Raw genomic sequence first — 19,295 nt, forward strand, 5'->3', positions numbered from 1 at the left:
TTGTCTTCCTCTTTGATAGAAAATGATTTTCTTTGTTACCTTTTTTTTTAAATTAGGCTTTTTTGAACTGACACATGATAACAAGACATTATCATTAAGGACCCTTAATTCAGTACAGCAAATCAGTCTGTATCCAGAGGTCTTCACAGGCATCCTGTACCGTATCACTGGTAGTGGGGTATGTAATCTGCCTTGGTGTACTTTACCTTTCGGATACTTGAATGTAATTTATTTTCAATTTTGCATTACTAATTTCAATTAATCAAATGTAATCTCTGTGTATTTAATGGCATCAGAAGAATAATTGTTTGCATTAATGAGTGCATTGCATTAATGAGTGCATTGCATTAATGGGTGCAATGAAAGCTATTGATTACAGCTGTGTTCGATATAGCAAAACTGCGATGATGGGGGTGTCAGATAACAATGGTACACTTTGAATCATTCAGCTCCCTCCTATTCTCCTGCATTCAGGTCAAGAGTCGAGAGTGTTTTATTGTCAATTCTTACTTGCAGCAACACAGGAGATGTAGTTTAGTTTAGAGATAAGCATAGAAACAGGCCCTTCAGACGGAGTCCATGCGACCAGCGATCACCCACCCATACACTAGTTGGTCCCTACACACTAAAGTCAAAGTCAATTTTATTCATCACATGCACCCGAAGGTGCAGTGAAATGAATTTGCCAGCAGCAATACACTTAAAAAAATGAACGCACAATACACAATAGAATTTAACACAAACATCCACCACAGCATTCTTCAATGTGGTGGAAGGCAACAAAGTTCAGTCAGTCCTCCTCCTTTGTTCATCCGTGGTCGGGGACGTAAACCCTTCGTAGTCGCCGCTACGGACAGCCAGATGTACAGGCCCTGTCGTCGGGATGATCAAACTTCTGACGTCGGGACGGTCAAACACACACGCTTGGAGTGCCCGAATCGGCACTTTCCCTACCAGAGTCCGCGGCTTCAGGATGTTATAGGCCGGTGGTCGGCGCTCTTCTCCGGCGATCCCCGGCAAGGGATCCCAGACTCCAGAAGGTAAGTCCACACCACGCCTGCAGCTAGAAGCTCCGCAGACCGCAGCCCCACTGGGGGCGATTTACAGAAGCCAATTCACCTACATACCTGCACTGACTTTGGAATAGTAATGTAGTATCACTCTCTACGGCCCCCCCCCCCCCCCCCCTCCCCCCCCAACCCTAAAAAAGGTGTCTGGTACATTGTGAAAGAAGAATTTTGGTCAAGATAAGCAAAATGCTGGGTGCTGAAGGACAGGATATAGCTTACTGGCCTTGAACTAAAACAGAGTTGTGGAATTGCCACTGTGGTATCTTACACAGAATCTGCTTAACCATCTTGCTCTTGTCCATTTTCTATAACTATGTGGTGAATAACACCAATTATAATTAAGTTCAGTTCAGTTTATGTTCACGTGTACCGAGGTACAGTGAAATGTTTTTTGTTGCGTGCTATCCAGTCAGCAGAAAGTCAATGCATGATTATATTCAATCCATTTACAGTCTCTAGATACATGATAAGGTAACAACGTTTAGTGCAAGGTAAAGCCAGCAAAGTCCGGTCAAGGATAGCAAAGGTGTTTGGTGTTACTAAGTCCCTTTTTTTTTTCATTTTAGGAGGCAATTGAGCCTGTATATTTTTACATTGGTATTATATTTGGGTTGCAAGCAGTTTACGTGACTGCACTATACGTCACAAGCTGGATGCTGAGTGGGACCTGGATGGCAGGCATGCTGACGGTAGTTTGGTACATTATTAACCGGTAAGACTTAGTCCCATCTTGTCATAAAATCATGTGATAGCAGTAGAATTAGGCTATTCGGCCCAAGAAGTCTACTCCCCCATTCAATCATGGCTGATCTATCTCTCCCTCCTAAACCATTCCCCTGCCTTCTCCCCATAACCTCTGACACCCGTATCAAGAATCTATCTATCTCTGCCTGAAAAATATCCTGGCTTGGGCTCCACTGCCTTCTGTGGCAGAATTCCACAGATTCACCACCCTCTGACTAAAGAAATTTCTCCTCGTCTCCTTCCTAAATGCAAGTCCTATATTTCTGATGCTATGACCTCTCGTCCTAGACTCTCCCACTAGTGGAAACTATCCTCTCCACATTCGCTTTATCCAAGCCTTTCAATGAAGTCCCCCTTCATTCTTCGAAACTCAATAAAACATAAAATATAAACACACATGGGTGTAATATCTAGACACGGTGTCAAACAGTAAGTCAGGGCAGGCTGCAAATCCAGCAGTGGTCGTAAGGTCAAAAGTGAAAGGAGCAGAATTGGACCATTTGGCCCATCTAGTCTATGCCATTCAATGATGGCTGATCTATCTCTCCCTCCTAACCTCATTTTCCTGCCTTCTCCCTGTAACCCCTGACATGTAGGGCAGGCTCTGAGACAATGTGACCCGTTGTTTTACTTAATAAATATGAAATTTTAAAAAGTGAGAGGACAATATGAAGTCTGATGGTCATACATCGTCCAGATTAAAATCCAGATTTGTGATAAAGCACATGATCACATTCCAGATTAAAGCAATGACTGACAAAAGCTGGAGGATTGATTCATCAATGTCGAGCATAAAAACAAAATGCTGGAGGAATTTGGTGGGTTTGGTTTAGAGATGGAGCCCGGAAGCAGGCCCTCGGCCCACTGAGTCCGCGCCGACTAGCGACCCCTGCACATTAACACTATCCTACTCAAACACACACGAGACAATTTATATTTATGCCAAGCCAATTCACCTACAAACCTGTGCGCCTTTGGAGTGTGGGAGGAAACCGAAGATCTCGGAGAAAACCCACGCAGGTCACGGGGAGAACGTACAAACTCCGTACAGACAGCACCCGTAGTCGGGATCGTACCTGGGTCTCCGGCGCTGTAAGGCAGCAATTCCACCGCTGTGCCTGTTCAGACGGCATTAGTGGAGGAATGGGTAGATGATGCTCTGGGTTGAGACCCTACTTTGGACTGATTGTAAGGGGGTGGGAAGAGATAGCTGGAAAAGAGGTGTGGGGGCAGGATAAAGACTCCACCTTTTAAATTTATTCATTTTGACCTTGTGTGTAAATTATGCACCAAATGGGCGAGGTTTGTTTCGGCTTGTTTCCTAAATGTCTCGCCCATTGGATCAGCTCTGCCGGTTCAGGTTTATTGTCACATGTACAGTGAAAAAGCTATGTTTTGCATGCTATCCATAGAGATTAGTTAATTCTGTACATAAATACAATCGTCAAACTCAAATACAACAGATAAAGCAAAGAGTAGCCCCAAGGAATGAATGAATTATTATAATAATAATAATAATAATAATAATAATAAATGTTATTTATGGGCACCTTTCAGGACACTCAAGGACACCTTACAGTTAAAATAAGCAAATTACAAATATATAAATAAAATGAAACAAAAGCAATGATACATAATTTGGAGAGAATTTATTATCACGTGTGGCATGTCGTGGTGAAATTCTTTGTAGAACTGCAGATGCTGATTTATGAGAAAAAAACTGCAAAGTCCTGGAGTAACAGCGGGTCAGCCAGCATCTCTGGTGAAAAGTGGCGGATACAGAGTGTAGAATATAATTCTCAGCATTGTAAAGCAACTGTTCCAGAGACTTGTGATTCATCCTGGGACAGATTTCATTGCCATTAATGTTTCCCGTATACAAAATCTTGAGAGGAATACATCGGGTAAATGTACAGTCTTTACCCAAAACAGGGGAATTGAGAACTAGATGACGTAGGTTTAAGACGAGGGGGGGAAAGGACTTAATTGGAACCCGAGGGCCAACTTTTTTTACTCAAAGGATGGTGGGTGTATAGATCGAGCTGCCAGAGAAGGTGGTTGAGGCAGGTACTTTCATAACATTTAAGAGACATTTGGACATGTAAATGGATAGGACAGGTTTAGAGGGTTTAGAGGGTTATGGGCCAAGCACAGGCAGGTGGGACTAGTGTAGATGGGGCATGTTGGTCGGTGTGGGCAAGGTGGGCCGAAAGTCATGTTTCCAAGCTATATGATGACTATACCATAAATGCGTGTGGAGCATTTTTAAATGAACAACAGAAATTGGATCAGAAGGTGGTGATTTATGACTCGCAATGAAATGAGGTATTCAGTCAACTGTTCCACCCATCCTATTCACACGTTCCCAGGTATAGTTTTATGTTTGAAATAATTTGCCATGCATCTGTTCTTGGTAGCGACCTGAGGCTGTGCCCTCTTGTCCTAGACTCTCCCAATAGTGGAAACATGCTCTACGCATGAATGAATGAATAAGTTTATTGGCCAAGCATTCACATACAAGGAATTTGCCTTGGTGCTCCACCCGCAAGTGACAACATGACATACATTGACAGTTGGGAATGACACATAATACATTAAACATTAATAATAAAACATTATCGATTCAACATGTGAATTAAATAAAATACCAGAGCAAAAGGAGGCTACATGTTTTTGGTCATTGAGTAGAGCTACTACTCGTGGGGGAAAAAAAGCTGTTTTTATGTCTGGCTGTGGCAGCTTTTCACAGTCCGGAGTTGCCTTCTAGAGGGAAGTGATTCAAAGAGTTTGGGGCCAGGGTGACCACTCTATCCAGGCCTTTCACTGTTCGGTACGTTTCAATGAGGTCCCCCACTATACCCTGTGGTGAAATTGTCAGGAAGAGTTTCCGATTTACTGTTAGTTGAAGGCTATATGTTGGCTAGAACATATTCCCCGGCTTTAACATGTGTGGGTTCGTGAGAGCATAGTATTTGTCTCGTTTAGTTTAGAGATGCAGCGCGGCAGCAGACCCTTTGGTCCACGCCGACCAGCGATCCCCGCACACTAACACTATCCGACACACGAGGGACAATTTACAATTATACCAAGCCAATTAACCTACAAAGCTGTACGTCTTTGGAATGTGGGAGGAAACCGGAGATCCCGGACAAAAACCCACGCGGTCATGGGGAGAACGCATATACTACGTACAGACAGTAGCCGTAGTCGGGATGGAGCTCGGGGCTCTGGCGCTGTAAAGCAGCAACTCTACCGCTGCGCCACCTGCCCATACCTGCCTCAATCACCTCCTCCGGCAGCTCGTACCATACACCCACCACCTTTTGGTTTAACCACGAATCCTAAAGATGCCGCTTCCAATTCCTCGCTGTCCCGTCATCCTTGTTTACTTGCTCCAGTGTCTGGAGTAAGAGCTGAATCTGAATTGTTGGCTGGGATGCCAAGGCAAGCTTGAAACCAATAAATTGGACTTCACACCTACATGCGTGCCTAGCTAAGGAGGAGGAGGAGGCGCTGTCCTGAACGGCTGCCTGTCCTGCAGCTGTCCGTTTTTTTCCCTTCTTTTGTATTATTTTTAGTACGTTGAGTGTGCAGTCAGGGGGCCAAATTTTTTATGTGTGGAGGGTAGTGGGGGGGAAACTGTTTTTCAAGTCCCTACCTGGTCGGAGGGGTTGCCTTCCTCCGAGCAGCGTCTTCGACCTGTCCTTGCGGCCTACCAGCGGGTCCTGGAGCGACGTTTCCCTGAGGGGACCTGACCAGAACATCGGCTTTGGCGGCAGCGCAGCGCTGGAGCGCTGTCGTGGAGCGCTGTCGTGGAGCGGGCGATGCCTTGTCTGGGTCGCCGCGCTGGAACTCCAGTATGCTGGGACCGCCGATAAGAACATTGTGGAGTCGCAGTTCTGCGGAGCGGCCAGCTGCGACGCTGCACTTTACATCCCGGAGCCTGGGATCTCTCGTCGAGATCGCCAGTGTGTGGAGCTCCGTCCGGCGCGGTCTGTTGGCTTGGAAGCCGCGGTCTCCGGTGGAAAGGCGGCCGTTCCTGGCACCCCAAGCCGCTGGGGGTTCTCCCGACGCCGGAGCACCATCACCCGGCGAGAACATCGGGCGCCGTGGCGGCGACTGTGGAGGCCTCAATAGGCCCGACTTTGGGTGGACAAGAGGATGGGGACTGGACTTTGTGCCTTCCCCCACAGTGGGAACCACTGTGGGGGGATGTTTTGGTGTTGAATTTCTTCTTGAATGCTATGTTGTATTTTTAATAGTCTGCTGCAAGGACATCTGAATTTCCCCTGAATAAGGGGATTAATAAAGTCTAATCTAATCTAATGCCTATCTGCTTTCATTATCTTAGGACTGATACCACGAGGGTGGAACATACTGTTCCCCTGAGGGAAAATTGGGCGTTACCATATTTTGCACTACAGGTTGGAGCCCTCACTGGTTACCTGAAGACCAACATTAATTCTACAATGGAGGTGAGTGTGGAATACAGTAGACTACAAGGAGATCTAATTTGGGTGAGGCCCTTGTGCTATCTTTAATGGGACTTTACTAGACTTTATCTTGCACTAAACGTTATTCCCTTTATCGTGTATCTGCACACTGTGGACAGCTTGATTGTAATCATGTACTGACCGGATAACACAACAATTTTTTTTTACTGTACCTCAATAGACGTGACAGTAAACTAAAAATTTTATGCTGGAGTGACTCAGCAGGATTGGCAACATCTCTGGAGAGAAGGAATGGGTGATGTGTTGGGTCGAGACCCATCTTCACACTGAAGAAGACCGAGTCTGAAGAAGGGTCTCGACCCGACCCGAAACGTCACTCATTCCTTCTATCCAGAGATGCTGCCTGTCTCACTGAGTTACTCCAGTATTTTGTGTCTATCTTTGGTGTAAGCCAGCATCCAACAAACCAGTTGGGCACAAATAGCTGGAGTAACTCAGCGGGACAGACAGCATTTCTGGAGAGAAGGAATGGGTGACGTTTTGGGTCGAAACCCTTCTTCGGAGTGGTTTGGGATAAAGGAAACGAGAGGTATAGATGGTAATGTGGAGAGATAAAGAACAATGATAAAGGACAAAGGACATTTATTGGCACATACACCAATTGGTGCAGTGAAATTTGAGTTGCCATGCAGCACACAAATAATATAAATACAACACTGTAGAATTTGACATAAAACATAAAACATCCCCCCACAGCTAAATCAACGTTTCCCACTGTGAGGGAAGGCAACAAAGTTCAGTCCTATTCCTCTTGTTCACCCATGGTCGGGGCCGATTGAGGCCTCCGCAGTCGCCGCAACAGCGGCCTGATGTTTCAGGCCCTCTTGCCGGGATGATGGAGCTCCGGCGTCGGAAGAAGAACACTCTCAGCGGCCTGGAGTTCCGAAACAGCCGCTTGGTACCGGAGACCGTGGCTCCCGAGTCCACAGGCCGAGCTGGGCGGAGATTCAACACTGGCGATCCTCGGCGAAAGATCCCAGGGCTCCGCGGTGTTAGAGCCAGCGCCGCCCACGGCTGGAAGCTCCGCAGACCACAGCTCCACGGTGTTAAAGTCGGCAGGCACCCGGAGCTCCAACACGGCGATCCCGGTAAGGCATCGCTCGCTCCGCGATGGTAATTCAGTGCTGTGCAACCGCTGAAGCTCTGGCCGGTCTCCGGCAGGAAAGGCCACGCCAATCCAGATGGTAGGCCGCAAGGAGGGGGCGGTGATGCGGCTCGGAGGAAAGACACATCCTCGACCAGGTAGTGACTGAGAAAAGTAGTTTTCCCCCTTCCTCCCCCCCCCCCCCCCCCCACATAATAAAGACTAAAAGACCTCCAAAAACAAACTTTTTGACAGACTAAAAATAACAAAAAGGATGAAAGGACAGACAGCTGCTAGCGAGGCTGCCACACACGATGGCGCCACCACTCAATGAATGAAAGATATGCAAAAAAAGTAAAGGAAACGGGCCATTGTTAGCTGTTTGTAGGGTGAAAATAAGAGGCCTGGGTGGGGGAGGTATAGAGAGAGGGAATGCCGAGGCTACCTGACGTGAGATAAATCAATATTCATGCCACTGGGCTGTTCCCCAGTTCCTTCTTAAACTAAGAACTTGGTGTTCTTCCATCTGACCTCTTATCTTTTCCTACCTCATTTTTTCTGATCAAATCTCTTTCCCTTCTGCAAAGAGCTGCCCATTGCCAGTTCATCTCTGCCACCCTTGCCTCACACATGATGTCAATAGATAATAGGTGCAGGAGTAGGCCATTCGGCCCTTCGAGCCAGCGCCGCCATTCAATGTGATCATGGCTGATCATCCCCAATCCATAATCAAAGTCAGTTTGGCTTCCACTTTATTCAATGGTATTCTAAACATCCTTTTCCACGTCTTTTGAAATATTTCTCAAAGCATTTCACTCGTTTTCCTTTGGCTCCGTTCCCTAATTCTGCTTGCTTGTTCGGCTCCAACAATTGGTATCTTTTTCATTTACCTATTTTGAACTATTTTCTACGATGTTTTCCTCATAGAAGATGCAATATGAGTGTCGGTGTAGGAAGGAACTGCAGATGCTGGTTTAAACTGAAAATAGACACAAAATGCTGGAGTTACTCAGCGGGACAGGCAGCATCTCTGGCGTGAAGAAATGAGTGATGTTTCGGGTCGAAACCCTTCTACAGACTGCTGCCTACTGAGTTACTCCAGCTTTTAATATGAATGTGTAGTAAATCATGTTTTACCTTATATATAGAGATCTATGATCAGATTGTGGATTATAAAAGCTAATGTTTCTATGTTTTTTCACCCCTTGTCCTAGATGTTTTCATATCTCCTGATGTGCGCTTCTGCATTTGCCTTCATAATGATATGGGAGATTAGTCACTATGTGCTGTTTGTGCAAGCCTTCAGTCTTTTCCTGTTGGATTGCCTGGATCTCATTCCGAGTCATAAGGTACGTGGGGGTATGAAATCTTGCTAGGCAGAGGAATTGGAGGAGAGAGAGAGTAGTGCATTCGGCCCTTCGAGTCAGCACCGCCATTCACTGTGATCATGGCTGATCATCCACAATCAGTACCCCGTTCCTGCCTTCTCCCCATAATCCCTTGACTCCGCCCACCGTAAAGGGCCTGTCCCACTAGGTGATATTTATCGGCGACTGCCGGCATCATTGACTGACTTATCAGGCCACCGAAAAATATGCGGCATGACGTGGCGTGATGACGCATGACGCGCGGTGATTTTTCGAGTAGCGCAACATTTTTTTTTGTCGCCGCTGGATTTTGAAATGTTCAAAATCTTTTGGCGACATTGATATTTTCGCCGAGTAGCGCAACAGCTTTATTTTCTCTCTTGAAAGCATAGAATAACCTTTGGATCCTTTGAAATGTTCACAAATCTTTTGGCGACATTGATATGACACCGGTAGTCGCCGAAGAAAATCGCCAAGCGGGACAGTCCCTTTAAGAGCTCTATCTAGCTCTCTCTTGAAAGCATTCAGAGAATACCAGCCTCCACTGCCTTCTGAGGCTGAGAATTCCACAGATTCACAACTCTCTGGGTGAAAACGTTTTTCCTCATCTCTGTTCCAAATGGCCTACCCCTTATTCTTAAACTGTGGCCCCTGGTTCTGGGCCCCCAACATTGGGAACTTGGGGGAGTTCTGCCTCTAGTGTGTCCAATCCCTTAATAATCTTACATGTTTCAATAGGATATCCTCTCAACCTTCTAAATTCCAGTGTATACAAGCCCAGCCGCTCCATTCTTTCAACATATGAGAGACCCGCAGTTCTGGGAATTAACCTCGTAACCTCGGAGAGCACAGAGAAATTAATTGGAGCCTATCAAACCATTTTAACGGTTTAGTTTAATTTAGAGATACCGCGCAGAAACAGGCCAGTGATCACCACACATTAACACTATCCTACGCACACTAGGGGCAATATGACATTTATGCAAGCCAATTAAACTACAAACTTGTACGTCTTTGGAGAGCGGGAGTAAACCAAAGATCTTGGAGAAAACCCACGCACGTCACGGGGAGAACGTACAAACTCTGTAGTCGGGATCGAACCCGGGACTCTGGCGCTGTAAGGCAGCAACTCTACTGCAGTTTGGCAGTTCATAAGTTCCAGGAGCAGAATTGGGCTATTCCATCATTCAATCATGGCAGATATATATTTCCCTCTCAATCCCATCCTCCTGCCTTCTCCCAATAACCCCTGATCCAGGTGGTGGTGGATCGATGGTCAAGTTTGCCTTGAGTTTGGGAGGGTCTACTATCTGAGTAATTGTGGTGTAGTGAATCAGACGCCGTTCCAAAATAACACCAGGAAATGCTCTGCAGATCTGGTAGCATCAATGGAAAGTGAATCAGTTTTATTTAAGATTTTCAGCATCTGCGTTTTGTTTTCATTCATACAGTTTGGAACGGATGAAACTTTGCTGGATCCAGTATAATGATTGGTACTGGTTCAGGCACCTTGTGTTTTACAGTTCGGTTTAGTTTATTGTCACATGTACTGAGGTACAGTGAGCAGCTTTAGTTGCAAGATGACCAGCCAACGGAAATACAATACATGATTACAATTGAGGCATTTACTGTGTACAGATTCATGATATGGAAATAGCTTTTAGTGCAAGGTAAAGCCAGTAAAGTCCGACCAAAGGTAGTCGGAGAGTCCCCGATGAGGTAGATAGTAGTTCAGCACCGCTCTCTAGTTGTGGTAGGATGGTTCGGTGGCCTGATAACAGCTGGGAAGAAACTGTCCCTGAATCTGGAGATGTGCCTTTTCACACTTCTATACGTTTTGCCTGATGGGAGAGGGGAGAAGAGGGAGTGGCAGGGTGCGACTCGTCCTTGATTATGCAGCTGGCCTTGGCCAGGCTGCGTGCGGTGTAAATCGAGTCAATGGAAAGTAGGATGGTTCGTTTGATGGTCTGGGCTGCGTCCACAATTACTTGAGGGGGTTATGTGCTTGAAAAGTGGCGTGTGATTCAAATATACCTAAATTAAACAGATGCTGTCAACAGTAAATTTGAGCGTGTTATTTAAAAAAATACCAGCGTATAAATCATACTTTAGTATGAAATGGAACAAGCACATTATTTCAAAAATGCATAAATCAAACGCATGTAAAACATGAGGTGTCTATTTGGTTTCAGAACATTGTCACGTGTAAAAACTGCCTCATTTAGTAGGTCAATCTAATCCTTCACATTCCAGGAATGAGTGGGTTAGCATAAGATGAGCGTTTGACAGCACTGGGCCTCTACTCGCTGGAGTTTAGAAGGTTGAGGGGGGACCTCATTGAAACTTACAGAATAATGAAAGGCATCGATAGAGTGGATGTGGAAAGGATGTTTCCACTGGTGGGAGAGTCTAGGACCAGAGGTCACAGCCTCAGAATTAAAGGGCGCTCTTTTAGAAAGGGGGTGAGGAAGAACTTCTTTAGTCAGAGGGTAGTTAATCTGTGGAACTCATTGCCACAGAGGGCTGTGGAGGCCAAGTCAATGGATATTTTTAAGGCAGAGATGGACAAAGAGTTCTTGATTGGAACGGGTGTCAAGGGTTATGGGGAGAAGGCAGAAAAATTGGATTAGTAGGCAAAGATCAGCCATGATTGAATGGCAGAGTAGACTCGATGGGCCGAATGGCCTAATTCTACTCCTAGAACTTGTGAACTTGTGAACATCATTGTCACTCTGGCCTGTCCCTCAAAATAAGTTGCGTTTCGCCCCGTCCATCACTATTGCAAGGTTTTGTCACAAAGTAGGTTGAGTAGGATGCATGTGATGTCTGTTTTCTTCCCCCTGGTTTAACCCAAAACTCTAAGCCCTTCAGTCCACAATGTCCTAGCCAAACACGATACCAAGTTAAATGAAACTCATTTGCCTGCACATGACGTACGTCCCTTCACTCCTTTCATATCCACGTGCCGATACAAAAGCCTCTTCAGCACCACTATCTTATCTGCCTCCATCCTCACCCCTGGCAGAGCGATCCATGCAACCACTGTGTAAAAACAAACTTGCCCCGCACATCTCCTTTAATGTATGTCCTTGAAGGAATAGTTATTTGATTGCAATTTGAAATCTTTTGTAATGAAAACCCACTAAAACCATATTCATTCTGGCTTTTGTGGTCTTCAGTGGATCATAATTACTTTGAATATGAATAGGAAAACGTTCAAAACTGAACAATGTAATTTATTACTGGGTGCTGTACATCAATCTAATTCTATAAAATGCGTCATTTATCAATCTGGTCTATCACTCAAGATAAGTAGCGAATCAATCCAGTCCATTACTATTGAGAGGCTTATGTCCCACATGTCTAACAATCAGCCTGAAGAAGGGTCCTGACCCAAAACATCACCTATCTATTTTCTCCAGAGATGCTGCCTGATCCGCTGAGTTACTCCAGTATGTCTGTGTCTTTCCTTTGGTAAACCAGCATCTGCAGTTCCTTGTTTCTACAATGAGTTATTTCAACTTCTCTATTCTGTTTGTTGCTCTTCGTTGTTTAGTTTAGAGATACAGCGTGAAAACGTGCCCTTCGGCCCACCGAACCCGTGCTGACCAACGATCTCCGTACACTATCTACACACTAAGAACAATTTACAATCTTTCCCGAACCCAATTCATCTACAAACATGTACGTCTTTGGAGTGTGGGAGGAGACCGGAGCTCATGGGGAGGGCATCAAACTCCGTACAGACAGCGACCATAGTCGGGATTGAACCTGGGTCTCTGGCGCTGTGAGGCAGCAACTCTACCGCTGTGCCACTGTGCCGCCACAAATAAATTGCTTATTTGAGATATTCTGTTGTTGATGTGAAACAGCTCCCCGTCCCCTCACCCCACTCACCATAAACAACACCACAGTCACATTTGCGAAGTGTTTTAAGTTCCTGGGAACCATCATCTCCAAGGACCTTAAGTGGGGGGCTACCATCGACTCCACAGTCAAAAAGGCACAACAGAGGACGTACTTCCTACGGCAGCTGAGGAATCGTAGAGTCTGTCCTCACCTTCTCCATCATGGTCTGGTTTGGCTCAGCCACCAAGCACGACACCCGGAGGCTGCAGCAAATCGTCTGATCAGCTGAGAAGGTTATTGGCTGCAACCTTCCCTTCATTGATGAACTGTACACTGCAAGGGCCAGGAAGCGAGCGGATAAGATCATCTCTGACCCCTCTCACCCTGGCCATAAACTCTTTGAATCACTTCTCTCTGGAAGGCGACTCCGGACTGTCAAAGCTGCTACAGCCAGATATAAAAACAGCTTTTTCCCCCACAAGTAGTAGCTCTACTCAGTAAGCAAAAATCTGTAGCCTCCTTTTGCTTTGGTTTTTTGTTTGGTTCTCATGTTTGATCAATGGTGTTTTATTATTAATGTTTAGTGTTTTATGTGTCATTCGTAACTGTCACTGTATGTCATGTTGTCACTTGCGAGCGGAGCACCAAGGCAAATTCCTTGTATGTGAATACTTAGCCAATAAACGTAATCATTCATTCTGAACGTTGTTCTCTGTTTTGTTTTGCAGGTAACAGAGGTGTACAGGATGTACTTGGTGTGCCTTGCACTGGGGTATTTTACGCAGTTCAGAAACTCCGCTTTGCTCGCTTCCCCACTTCTAAGTTTCATTTGCGGTTCACATCTTGCAAAATATATTCAGGTAGTGGAACATGTACTTGAAACTTCATCAGCATTTAATGTTTATCATTATAGACAATAGGTGCAGGAGTAGGCCATTCGGCCGTTCGAGCCACCACCGCCAGTCAATGTGATCATGGCTGATCATCCCCAGTCAGTACCCCCCCCCCCCCCCCCCCCCCCCCCCCCCCCCGTTCCTGCCTTCTCCCCATATCCCCTGACTCTGCTATCTTTAAGAGCCTGATCTAGCTCTCTCCTGAAAACATCCAGAGAACCGGCCTCCACCGCCCTCTGAGGCAGAGAATTCCACAGACTCGCAACTCTCTGTGAGAAAAAGTGTTTCCTCGTCTCCGTTCTAAATGGCTTACTCCATATTCTTAAACTGTGGCCCCTGGTTCTGGACTCCCCCAACATCGGGAACATCATTGGAGTAAGCATGTTGTAGTTCACTTCTTAATTAATAATGTATCGCAAAATCGGTTTTATTGATGGGACAACCGTAGGTTTAAATTTTACTCTTATTATTTATTCTCTTTATTCTCTTTATCCGCTCGACCCACACCTTTCTCCTCATCTCTAGCGTTTGTCCAACAATCTGCCTATCAAATAACCCCTCGCCTCCAAGGGGTAGGCCATTTAGAACGGAGATGAGGAAAAACCTTTTCACCCAGAGGGTTGTGAATCTGTGGAATTCTCTGCCTCAAAGAGAATTGGCCTCCACTGCCTTCTGATGCTTTCAAGAGAGAGTTAGATAGAGCTTTTAAAGATAGCGGATATGGTGCAAAGGCAGGAACGGGGTACTGATTGGGGATGATCAGCCATGCTCACAGTGAATGGCGGTGCTAGCTCGAAGTTTTCCAGAGATGCTGCCTGCCTCATTGAAACTTACAGAATAATGAGTGGGTGCTGAAAGCATATTCCCATTGGCGGGAGAGTCTAGGACCACAGGTCACAGCCTCAGAATTAAAAACGAGGTGAAAAGGAACTTCTTTAGTCAGAGGGTCATCAATCTGTGGAACTCATTGCCACAGAGGGCTGTGGTGGCCAAGTCGGTGGATATTTTTAAGGCAGAGATAGAGACATTTATGATGCTATACAAACAGATCAGATGATATGATACACAAATACAATCGGGCCAATCTCAAGTATAATAGGTAGACAAGAAATCTGACAGAGCAGAGCACTTGGAGTCATAGAGTGTGACACAGTGTGGAAACAGGCCCTTCGGCCCAACTTGCCCATACATGTCCCAGCGACACTAGTCCCATCTGCCTGCATTTGCTCCATATCCCTACAAACCTGTCCTGTCCATGTACCTGTCCAGATTACGCTAGATCCTCCTCTGAGATCATCACCCAGAGAGTTGTGAATCTGTGGAATTCACCCAGAGGTTTGTGAATCTGGAATTCTCTGCCACAGAAGGCAGTGGAGGCAAATTCACTGGATGTACTCCAGAACCAGGGGCCACAGTTTAAGAATAAGGAGTAAGCCATTTAGAACTGAGACGAGGAAACACTTTTTCTCACAGAGAGTGGTGAGTCTGTGGAATTCTCTGCCTCAGAGGTGGGTAGAGGCAGGTTCTCTGGATGCTTTCATGAGAGAGCTAGATAGGGCTCTTAAAAATAGCGGAGTCGGAGGATATGGGGAGAAGGCAGGAACGGGTTACTGATTGGGGATGATCAGCCATGATCACATTGAATGGCGGTGCTGGCTCGGAAGGTTGAATGGCCTACTCCTGCACCTATTGTCTATAGTCCATTGTCTATAAGAGGGGGTAAGATTTAGCTCTTGGGCTAAAGGAATCAAGAGATATGGGTAGAAAGCAGGAAAGGGGTACCGATTTTAGATGATCAACCATGATCGTATTGAATGGCGGTGCTGGTTCATAGGGCCGAATGGCCTACTCCTGTACCTATATTTTTTATGTTTCTGTTTTCTAAATTTTATTTGTGGTGTGATTAGTTTAAAATGTTCTATGAGAGTAATTAATACTTTATTATCACATGTAGCGTGTCACAACAAAATATTTTGTTTTGCACACCATACACGAGGTATGCAAAGAGTCGCCTCATATAGGGCACCGACTGAGTTACAGAGTGTTCATTACAGTCTTTGTTCTCAGTGGACACCCCCTCCCCCACACCAAGTCCCTCTTTGTTCTCAGCGGCACCCGCACGCTGGGTCCTAGGAAGCTACTGTAACCCTACATCTCCACCAAGACTACGGGCCTTCATGGTCAGGTTAGATTAGATTAGATTAGATCCTTTATTTGTCATTCGGACCTTTTGGTCTGAACGAAATGTCGTTGCCTGCAGCCACACATGTAATAATAAGCAACAAAACACACATTAAACACAAATTAACATCCACCACAGTGAGTTCACCAGGCACCTCCTCACTGTGATGGTGGCAAAAGTCTTAAAGTTACTGTCTCTTCTCTCCTCATTCTCCCTCTGTGCTGAGGCGATATGTTGTTACCCCACCGGGCGATGGTAAGTCAGTCCCGCGGCTCAACCGAGCTCCGCGAATGGGCCGGTTCAAGCTCCGCAGCCCGGGGGTGGTCGAAGCTGCCGCCCTCCAGTCCAGCGGACGCAGCTGTTGCCGCGGGAGCTCCGGAAAACAGGCACCAACCTGTGACCTGCGAGCTCCAGACGATGTCGTCCACTGGCCCGCGGCCGAGCCCCGGATTCAGGTCGCCGCCGCCGGAACGCCGCCCCAGCCAGTTAAGAACTCTACATCTTTAATGACTGGGACTTGAAAATGTTGCCAAAGCTGGCTATCCAATTGTACTTATCTAAGATGTATCTAAGTGCTAATGTATAGTGGTACATGGACAACTGTAAAAATAAAAGTGATTGTCACTGTGTCTCAGTACAGGTGACAAATAAAGTACCATTGAAGCATTGTTAGTGTCAATCCTAATCTGTTCTTTACTTTTACAGCAAAACTTGAAGAAAGGTCACCTTGTTGCAAGGCTTATGAAGTTGCTCCTTCATTTCTACTTGGTTTTCACCATCTCAATCATTTTAAATCTTGTCATAAAAGTAAGTATAAATCTAGGAGCTTGGTTTGTATATTTTAGAATATTTGTATTTCAAGAGTCACAGAGTGATACAGCGTAGAAACATGCCCTTCGGCCCAACTTGCCCACACCGGCCAACTTGTCCCAGCTACACTAGAGGCTCCTGCCTGCATTTGGTCCTTATCCCTCCAAACCTGTCCTATCCATGTACCTGTCTAACTGTTTCTTATACGTTGGGATAGTCCCAGCCTCAACTACCTCTTCCGGCAGCTTGTTTCATTCACCCAACACCCTTTGTGTGGAAAAAGTTCCTCTCCCAGATTCCAATTAAATTTTTCCCCCTTCACCTTAAACCAATGTCCTCTGGCCCTCAATTCACTTACTCTGGACATCAGATTATGTGCATCCACCTCGCTCCTTCATAGTGAGAAGATTTGAGTAAAGGAGCAAAAGTTGTACTACAGTTGTACAGGGCCCTGGTGAGACCACACCTGGACTATTGTGTGCAGTTTTGGTCTCTTTATTTGAGGAAGGACATTCTTGCTATTGAGGAAGTGCAGCGTAAGTTCACCAGGTTAATTCCCGGGATGGCGGGGCTAACATATGATGAAAGAATGGATCGACTGGCCTTATATTCACTGGAATTTAGAAGGACGGGAGGGGATCTTGTAGAAATATATACAATTCTTAAGGGATTGGACAGGCTAGGTGCAGGAAAAATGTTCTGGATGTTGGGGGAGTCCAGAACCAGGGGTCACAGTTTAAGAATAAGGAGTCGGCCATTTAGGACTCGGATGAGGAAAAACTTTCTCAGCCAGAGAGTTGTGAATCTGTGGAATTGTCTGCCACAGAAGGCAGTGGTGATCACAGGATGTTTTCGAGAGAGAGTTAGATATGGCTCTTGGGGCTAACGGAATCCAGGGGTATGGGGAAAAAGCAGGAACGGGGTACTGATTGTGGATGATCAGCCATGATAAATTGAATGGTGGCGCTGGCTCGATGGGCCGAATGGCCTACTCCTGCACCTTCTTTCTATGTTTCTAAACATTCTTGATGCAAAAACCCCATATAACCTGGGTCAACCAAAGACAAAAACACTGCCCCCAGAGTGTATATAGTTCAGAACTTTGTTGAAGGTTGTCGTGTTTCATAGCCTTTGGTTGTAGAGAAGAAGCTGCTCCTGAATCTGGACGTTACAGTTTTAAGGCCCTCAACACCTGTTCTAATCAATAATTTGCTAATCTCTGCCTTCAAAATTATCCACTGATTTGGCCTCCACAACCGACTGTGGCAATGAGTTCCACAGATTGCCTATCTCACTAAAGAAGTTCTTCTTCACGTCCTTTATAAAAGAGCGCCCTTTAATTCTGAGGCTATGACCTCTGATCCTAGACTCTCCCACCAGTGGAAACATCCTTTCCACATCCACTCTATCTATGCCTTTCATTATTCTGTAAGTTTCAATGAGGTCCCCCCTCAACCTCCTAAACTCCAGCGAGTAGAGGCCCAGTGCAGTCAAACGCTCATCATATGCTAAACCACTCATTCCTGGAATCATTCTTGTAAACCTCCTCTGGACCCTCGCCAGTACCAGCACATCCTCAGATATTGGGCCCACATTTTCCCACAGTACTCCAAATGCAGCCTGAACAGTGCCTTGTAGAGCCTCAGCATTACATCTCTGTAAGTGTCAGCTAATTCTTCCGAAGATGGGAAGAATGGTACTCGATACCAACAAAGCCCTTTCACGCATTGGGAAGAATGTGTCATCATTAGGCAACTCCAGCCCATGAAACAGCTTAAAAAAAATGCCAGGCAGCTAAGCCATATACTCAGGCTTAGCTGACTCTCAAGTCAAACAAGAATTCAAAGTGTCCCTGTGTGCCACTTATATTCAGACACATTTGCCAACTAAATAAAAAATCAACAAAACAAACTTGCAAATTAGGAGAAATTATTAGAGTAAATCAGCTGATTTTTGTAAACTGAACTTGTTCTTCGTTGAGTTTAGTTCATTGTCACGTGTACCGAGATACAGTGAACAACTTTTGTTGCATGCTAACCAGTCAGCGGAGAGACTATTCATGATTACAATTGAGCTGTCCACAGTGATAACCTGAATAAGAAATGTTGCCTTTTTTTTTTTACAAATTCTTTATTCCAAAAACAAAATCAACATACAAAGTAGGAGAGCATTCATATCAAAAGCTGCCTGTATCAGCAGTTTACAAACAAGGCAAAAATTCAAATAAAAATCCCGCCGTCCTTGTCTACAATACAATCGACCTCCCGCGCGCGGCGACCAGCATTCACGGAAGGCCTCCAGCGTCACTGTGGACATGGCGTGTTCCCATCTCCAGGGACATGTTGCATGAGATTTATGAGTGATGCGTGATTGCAGATCCACTTCTGTGACTAACACACAAAAGGTTTGCCTGGGTTGGGCACCATCTTGCCTACATAACTTTTTGCCTACTTGCTTATTAAATATCTACCTTAGTAGTAGACGTACGCTGGGACAGTATACAAAGTCTTACACTGGCCCACACCGACAAACATGTCCCATCTACACTAGTCCCACCTGCCTGCGTTTGCCCCATATGCTTCTAACCCTGTCCTATCCATGTAACTCTAAATTTTCTTCAACGCTGTGATAGTACCTGCCCTAACTACCTCCTCTGGTAGCTCGTTCCTGACACCCACTACCCTTTGTCACCTTATTGCTGTCTTGATGGCCCCTCTTCCCAACACTTCCACTGGATCTGACGTGTTTTTATTCAGGGTACACAAAAATGCTGGAGAAACTC

General features: G+C 45.6%; 1 protein-coding gene across 2 annotated transcripts in view; it reads left to right on the forward strand.

Annotated features, from left to right (window-relative positions):
* The window catches only part of LOC129696154 (probable C-mannosyltransferase DPY19L4), a 65,130-nt gene that overhangs the window by 15,574 nt on the left and 30,261 nt on the right, over positions 1 to 19,295 (forward strand). For both annotated transcript variants that reach the window (XM_055633685.1, XM_055633686.1), the window contains exons 5-10: positions 57 to 178; positions 1,637 to 1,782; positions 6,166 to 6,289; positions 8,627 to 8,761; positions 13,357 to 13,488; positions 16,409 to 16,510. In XM_055633685.1, coding sequence (XP_055489660.1) covers positions 57 to 178; positions 1,637 to 1,782; positions 6,166 to 6,289; positions 8,627 to 8,761; positions 13,357 to 13,488; positions 16,409 to 16,510 — 761 coding nt within the window. The remainder of the gene's footprint in view (positions 1 to 56; positions 179 to 1,636; positions 1,783 to 6,165; positions 6,290 to 8,626; positions 8,762 to 13,356; positions 13,489 to 16,408; positions 16,511 to 19,295) is intronic.

This window comes from Leucoraja erinacea, chromosome 4, assembly GCF_028641065.1.
Source record: "Leucoraja erinacea ecotype New England chromosome 4, Leri_hhj_1, whole genome shotgun sequence".
Lineage (NCBI taxonomy): Eukaryota > Metazoa > Chordata > Chondrichthyes > Rajiformes > Rajidae > Leucoraja > Leucoraja erinaceus.